This window comes from Patella vulgata, chromosome 5, assembly GCF_932274485.2.
Source record: "Patella vulgata chromosome 5, xgPatVulg1.2, whole genome shotgun sequence".
NCBI lineage: Eukaryota > Metazoa > Mollusca > Gastropoda > Patellidae > Patella > Patella vulgata.
In genome coordinates, this window is record NC_065883.2 from 27357638 (window position 1) to 27365256 (window position 7619).

Genomic DNA, 7619 nt, shown 5'->3' on the forward strand with positions numbered 1-7619 from the left:
ATTTTGTATTGAATATATATAGTATTCAATTGAGTCGATCTGATGTGTTATAATTTTGTCTGACAGCCTGAAAAAACTCTATTAATTTGCATTTTCGTTTTAAAGTTTGAGCGGTTTGTTGCCCATTTTAGTTTCATTTTGAGTTTAAATTGTCGACTGTTATACAATCAGTTATACCTCAACACTGGCTTTATCTTCAGAAAAAAAAATATTTTCGACCCAAATTAAAAAGAATTTGGCATTTCAAGTACTAAATAAGACAATACGATTATTATAATACTGCGCGAGTATATAGTTCTTGTGTTATGGGATTTCTTCTCTTTTTCTGTTATAGGCCTATGAACAAACAAAAGGACGGGCAACTGGTTTAGAAAGGAGTGACACATCATTTGCCAGTGTGGATATAGCAGATTACGCAACGCTCGAGGACGACCCAAAGAGAAGTCCATCACCACAACCTACATTTACCAAAAATGCAAGTCGTTCCCCCGTACAAACATCCCGGCAGACGTCTGCTAAGGTACGGCCCCGGTCCATGAGCATATCCTCCATTGAGGAACACCTTAATGATCGCGTGCCTTACATAACCCAGCTCGAACCGGGATATACCGTCATCCCCGAAATAGTATCAACAAGCCAAAATCATAGCCAATATGTCTATATAAATAGATCTAAATCTAACCCCGATTTCTCTATCCACAAGTCTGACACGAATGGACCTCCACACTCCCGGGATGTTCAAACATCTCCAGCCAATCTTAATTTAAGACAAAGAGTTAGAAGGAAACGATCTGATCAACCTGCTAATGAACTAACCCTGGCCCAGAAGGTCATCTTACAGAGAAGGGTGTTGGCATATTGTCAGTCTGTCGAAGATCAGGTGATGACGTCATTTAACGACACCAGACGTACAAACGGCTTTTAAACATTCTTTCATTTTAGACAAGAAAAGCCTCCGATCTAGCGTCCTAGTCCTATTAAACCCTTAACTGTTAACATAACCTAGTTAACCCTGAACCTAACCTCAGACCAAGCAAGATCTGAATCCAAATGACCTAAACCCAGTCCTCTGTGTAATATTCTTTCTAGTTGTAATCTGTAAAATTGCTTATACATTTAATTTTTGTACAAGCATTTGTATACGTAGCTTCAGGTCTTTAGCTTCAAATCTTAGATTTGTGATCTCTGCAATCTAGTACGATTGCATGCCTACCCCGTTTAATTATTAAAGATTTAGATAAGGAGCTGACAGTTCTCGCTATATGTTGATAATGAAAATGGTATATGTTGCAAATTTCACTCAAATGATTTCATTCTGAACGGAGTTATCGTCGCTTGCAGAACAGTGTAGTCACGATTGTCATTGCTACCGGTTACGATAATAAACAAAGTCTAGATTATCCATTTTTAGATTAAATCATTAACTGCCAGTCGGATATAAATCTGTTGAAAGTCTAGAGCATCCGATGACCTCAAGAGTTGATTATTGTCTTGACAAGTTTATAAATGTCTAATTGAATTATATAACATTTAAGGCCTAAAGAAAGATCTACATGACGCAGATTTAGCTCTTACATAATGTCTGTTTAATATACTTTAATATTGCGGCTGGGTCATAGGCGTACGGGGAAATTTTTGACTGGAGGGGGCGGTGGTGGTTGGTGCCCCAAAAATGTAGTTAGGTTCTTAGTATGTTACATCATAATCATAATATCTCTTTTGCGATGAATAAGTTCTTAATTTCTAAATCATCAATAAAAGAGAACTAAATTTTATTTACTTGTAATATACACAACTAAAAACAGTTGTTTATGTAACTGTAATTCGTGGCTTACTGTACTCCAAACAATAGAGGGTTCGAGTCTTAAGATTTCTATTTAATTGCCTAACTATAGACACTCTGAATTTAAATTCGCTGTTAAATTGGACGCATTCAAGAACACAATATTTTTTTATACAACTTTTACAAAGTATAATTGTGTGCCCAAATTTTTCCAGCATTTGGTGCCCAAAATGGGGGGGGGCTAGCCTTCCCCCCCCCCCCCCAGCTCGTACGCCTATAGGCTGGGTTAGAAATAAGAAATGCATTGATACTGACAACTCGGAGTTGCAAATGGATTTGCTGCTCACAATTTGCTGAAACGTTTATAAAACTTACGATTTGCCTATCAGAAACATTAGCCATGCTATTGGCAAAACTCCAGTCGAGGGTTTATGGATCTCTCAAGGCTCACGCCGTTAGAAAACCATTTAGGACAACCAAATTTGTGAGACAAGGCTATTTTGTGTGGATTTAGTGTTTTGATTTAAACTCAGATCGATGTTACTATAATATTTGCTTGGCGTTCACTTTGTTTCCTTGCAAGATAACTAATCCCTGTTCCGTAAAAATCGTTTAAAAATTAATAAATATACCGTGATTTAGTCCCTAGTTGTGAAGGCTATTTTCTTTATTCATTTCGTAAATATACGGCAACTCCATCCCGAATGATGTTTCTAGCTATAGAATAACATATTGCCATGTGTATATCTAAATCTAAAAACAAAGGAATTATAATATAGTAATGGATAATTTTGATTTGTCCATTTTTTGTTGAACTTGTGCTGGTGTTGTGTCCCGAGCTGTGTTATCAGTCTAATTAATATATTAGAGCAAAGTTTAACATTCACCTACGGGCATTAACATGATTTACATATCCCTTTCTATTGAACCTCCTGAATAGGCCTACCACGAGACACGTGCTTCGATGCAGTCTTGTACATCATCGTCGAAAATTACGTATCCAGCAGAAGTGTCACACTTATCACGTGATACCATGCCGTCTACATTGACATGTACTGGCTTCCCAACTCTAATCTACCAAACCAACAGTGCTATATATTTGTTTCGTTACATGTTAGCCTTATAGTCATTTAATCTGTTTTTCTTTTACACTCTCCTCCTTCATCATTCATTGCGAACAATCTGATTCTATAATTTATAACCGATTATAGTTGAAATATGTTAGATCTAGTCTTTCAAAAAATAATTAGTACCCTTTAGTTTTATATCCAGTTCGTGTCAGATTTGTTTAAAGTATTATTTACGTTTATCTCTACCCTTAAGATGGTTTGGAAAAGAAAAAACCAATTGTAATCATGAAAAATAACATTTATTGTCTGTGTGATTTTACCACTTTGAATGCCTTTTATACGTCTGTGTGTCACCTCTTTCTGTTTACTTATATATCTTTGTATTAATCAAATGTACACTGACATGGATTGATCACATATTATTTTAATTCTAAAGTCGGGGTCGTCACGTATTTCTTCTTGCATTTCACGATTTTTCACATCACCTCGGGAAGTGGGGGACCAATTGATTTTATTTTTGAAGTCGTTCCCCAACGATCAAAATTTATTTAATTAAATTGAATACGTCAAACATCAGTTGTTTTGTGCATCATGAGTGAAAAACAGTCGAACCATATCATACAGCAGTTCGCGTCGTATGGAAATACAGTGTTCTAGAAAGAAACTCTTGACTTTCCCCATGTTTACTTGGAGATGGTTCTATATATTGAACCACATAAAACCAAGTTAATGAGAATGTGTCAATATATCACACAGTAAGCTACTTATAATAATAATACACCTTTTCAGAGTATTATCTCAGTTATTGTTTTCCATTTAAACACACTACGCACAATTCACATTAAGAAAATATCAGATTGTAGGGCAATGTTGGTGTCCACCAATATGACATATTATGAGTTTGAACTGGTTCCGGAATAAACAGTAAGTATCGCTTAAGATGTATAAGTGGAGAATGAATGAAAACAAGGCTCTGCACGGATTTTTTAAAAAAATTTCGTTTTGTCTTATCTTGTGACCGTAAATTCTTTTTATGAATTGTTAGTTTCGAACAGATATCCTCTCACAATCTAATAAAACACAACTTTTGTCTCCAAAGGATCTATCAGTGAGCAAAAAATCGACCGTGTGTCTGTTATCACTCTGTACCTCAGTCAGTTATATAAGGATAACTTATGTTTTCCATTTCTGCGTCACTTCCCGTTTCTTCAAATCTTCGTTATGCATCTACCGTAGCAATGATCTCTGTGTAAATTTTATATTTGGAATGTGTTTGACCAGTTCTCATATCTCATAGTAATAATGGCGGACACCAACATTGTCTCCTTGAATTCATGCATTAAAATGCATCCGACAAGAGCTCAGGTATGATGTTAATGTGGTCTGTTAATGGACTGGTTTGTTTATATTTCAGGGTGAAAAACTTATACGACGAGAAATACCTGAAAATGCCACTCCAAGAGAGATTACGGTTGAAATGGAGGACACTCCAAGGTCACCAAGGCCGGTATGTTTACAATTAAGCAATCGAATCATCCAGCATGGCTAGGTATTTAAAAGGCACAGTGACCCCTTTCAGCTTCCCACTCAATCTATATATTTTGATCTTGCTCTATGTTTTGGTCAATAATGAGCTGTTGTGACTACCAGCTTTATTTTGCTGCTGTTTTATTACTAATCATAAGCACTTGCAGAAACTTGGTTTCCGTAAATTAGAAAGCAATGCTTTTTAACAGAGCTAAAACACGAATGATTTTTTTTAATAGTGTTTTTTTCGACATAGGTCTTTCTTCTGTTAAGAAAACAACTTTTATTTGACAGCCAAAAATCAATAACCCAAAAGGTGCGATTTTCCCCGAGCAAGGGCTTAGATCAGATACATCCATTACATTATTTTCAGAATTTATTTTCAAACACTTTTTTCTATAATCGTTCAAATTAGATTCCTATAAGAAAGCCCATCAACGGAAAGCCTTTTTCATATTTTATAGTTCTTTTCCTAAATTAGTCCCAGACAGTGCATAAAAGTGGGACTTAAAACCCCATTTGATTTGATTTCCTAAATCAGTCAGTGTAGTATTTTTATTTAGCATAATGCGTTTGGGGAATGGGAGACCCCGCCGCTACCCCTGCACAACCCCCATCATTATATCACTCGGTTAAAATTGTGATGCACAAACTGTAACAAGATCATATATTAGATAAATAGATATTATAACGTGTTCAGTCAAGTATCTACCAACGGATTATTTATAAGCCTTGCTGATCAAATATCATTCTAGCTTGCCTCGTTGGTTTTCTCTAAAATAACTCAGGCGTTAATAATCGTATTGACACCACCTAAATTATATGATTATATTAATTGTTACAATGCTTTTAACAAGCTCAGTTACGTCAGGCAGTGCATGAATATTTTATTATTAGCTGAGATGTTGAAGTTGAGATACATTATTTATAATTCAGTTTCCATATGTAGACACGTCGGGTCGTACTAATAATAACCCTGCTTAATATGCTTTCAGCAAGTCTATGACAACCATCACACGGTTTGGGCCGACGAAGAGGAAGACGAAACCAAAATGGAACGTAGAGTAAGTTCTCGTCAAGAAAAACGACGTACAGCGACACCTACTAGAAAAACACCAACTCCAACGAGGACACCTACGCCTAAACGATCCCCGACACCGTCCGATTTAAATCCACACACTGTGCTACCACCTATTCACAAAGTCGAGGAAGAAACGCATGTGGAAAAGACAGTTGTGGGAAGTGAAAGTAGAACTTCCGTTAACGAGGTCTACAGTGAAGAGGTAAAGGAAACGAATAAACATGTTCAATCGGTTAAAAACGAGGACGTGGTCAAAGACGTAGAAAATTCAATAACCAAATCCGAGGATACTACTGTAGAAAGTGTGCAGGAATCCTCTGAAAAGTCAGAAAAACATTCAGTGGATAAATCAGAGGTAAAGGATGAAAACATTTCTAAATCAGAGGAGAAAAGTGAAACAATAACCAAATCGGAGGATACTACTGTAAAGGATGAAAATATTTCTAAATCAGAGGAGAAAATTGAAACATCTGAAGAAACATCTGAAGAAACATCTGAAGAAACAACTAGTAAAACATCTGAAAAGGTGTCAGAAGATAATAGTGAAATAAAGAAAGAAGAAGAAACAAGTTCGAAGGAGGAGATTACAAAAGAAGAAACGAAAACAGAAGAAACGAATGAAAAGACCAAAGAGGACTCAAAAGAAGAAAAAGATGACACGGCCGTTATAGCTGCTGCGACGACAGCAGCTGTAGCAGCCCCAGTTGCGGTCGCTGCAGCGGCTGCAGTAGCCTCAAAATCCCAACGGAAGAAAACTCCTGAACCCGAACAACCACAAACACAAGATCAACCCAAAGCCGAAGATGCTCCTGTGGCGACCGCACCAGCTAAATCGGCACAAACACCTCCAAAACCGAAAGAGAATCAGAAACCGGGAAGTAACACTGGTCCTGAAATGGATCCAGAGGAACGCGAAGATGCTATTCAACAGCTTGATAAACTGGCCGATCACAAAATTAAAAGTTTAATAGATCCCAGCACGGCCGGAGAAGCCCCCAAAATAGATAAAAAGCTAACAGATAAAGTTTTTAGTAAAGAGTTTCAAGAAGATTTGGACAATTTCTTAAAATCTCCGTGATATGTATATTTGCTTAATTAGTTTACATGCTGAATATGGTCAAACTTTCGAAGAGAGTTTTAAATCTGTTTGATGTTTGACGACCAAGTTGTACTTTTATTTTACAGAATATTTTATTTTGTCACCACTTGATTTAACTTATAATCCTGTTATGGATTTAGTCTGATGCTTTTTTTTTATCGAATCGGAATTTATAAGTTCTGTGCGCCGTAGGCTAATATTGATATAGATATGTGAAAAGCGAGCAGCAATACTGAGTTCATCTGATATGTCGATACCTTTCATATTGGTTCTTATTTCGTAACAAGGTTGGATATCATCGATATTATACGAAAAAACTGTGTGTTGAAGGGCGTGGAGCGAAATCTAAATGAAGATCTTTACTTAAGGAAGGGGGTTAAATGCCGGTACACAGACTTCAACTCATCCGTGAGAAAGGGGTGCATTTTTCGTTACCAATTACCACTTTTAGAAATGATTTCAGCAAGGAAAAAGTTGCTATTATTACATCTATAGACAATTGTGCTAATATTCTGTGATATTGCTATTATTAAATATTTTTCTATGTCTTGACCCAAAATGTTAATTGTTACTTTTTTCTATTATTTTTCTTTTACATGTTTTCTCAGTAGCTAGACTAAAATGGATTGATGTCGTCGGCAGTAATTTTTATTTTGTGTGTGTGTGTGTGTGTGTTAAAAAGAAGTGTCGCAATCTTGGAAATGATTTTTGTTTTCAAGCCCACAAAAGGAAAATGCATGGATACCGCCAAACTTCTGTTGAAGTTTTCCTTATAAGAAGGCAAACTGCACGTTTGCGTACACGAAAACTAACTATTGCATGTTTAAATTCGATGAATGCACGTAAAAGATCCTTTGGCAGTTTGAATTCGATATAAGAGTAGGCGATAGTGCCGCTGCCCGGGCAAAATTTCTCTCATAGCACACTGTATGGCGTATGCCCGTCTTCATTAGCCCAGTTTATGAGCAGAACAGTAGGACGTTAAACCCCATTTCATTTCATTTCATTTCATTTCAAGGTTGCACTTGGTACGTTATCTGAATGCTGCATCATAACGAA

At 36.4% G+C, this 7619-nt stretch overlaps 1 protein-coding gene across 4 annotated transcripts in view; it reads left to right on the plus strand.

Moving 5' to 3' along the window:
- Positions 1–7112, plus strand: part of LOC126820875 (enolase-phosphatase E1) — a 40170-nt gene extending 33058 nt beyond the window's left edge. For 3 of the 4 annotated variants that reach the window (XM_050549013.2, XM_050549014.1, XM_050549015.1), the window contains exons 4-6: positions 335–880; positions 4268–4360; positions 5376–7112. In XM_050549013.2, the coding sequence (XP_050404970.1) occupies positions 335–880; positions 4268–4360; positions 5376–6539 (1803 nt within the window). In that variant the 3' untranslated portion in view covers positions 6540–7112. The remainder of the gene's footprint in view (positions 1–334; positions 881–4267; positions 4361–5375) is intronic. The other variant, XM_050549016.2, reaches the window with a different exon arrangement.
- The last annotated feature ends 507 nt before the right edge of the window (positions 7113–7619 follow it).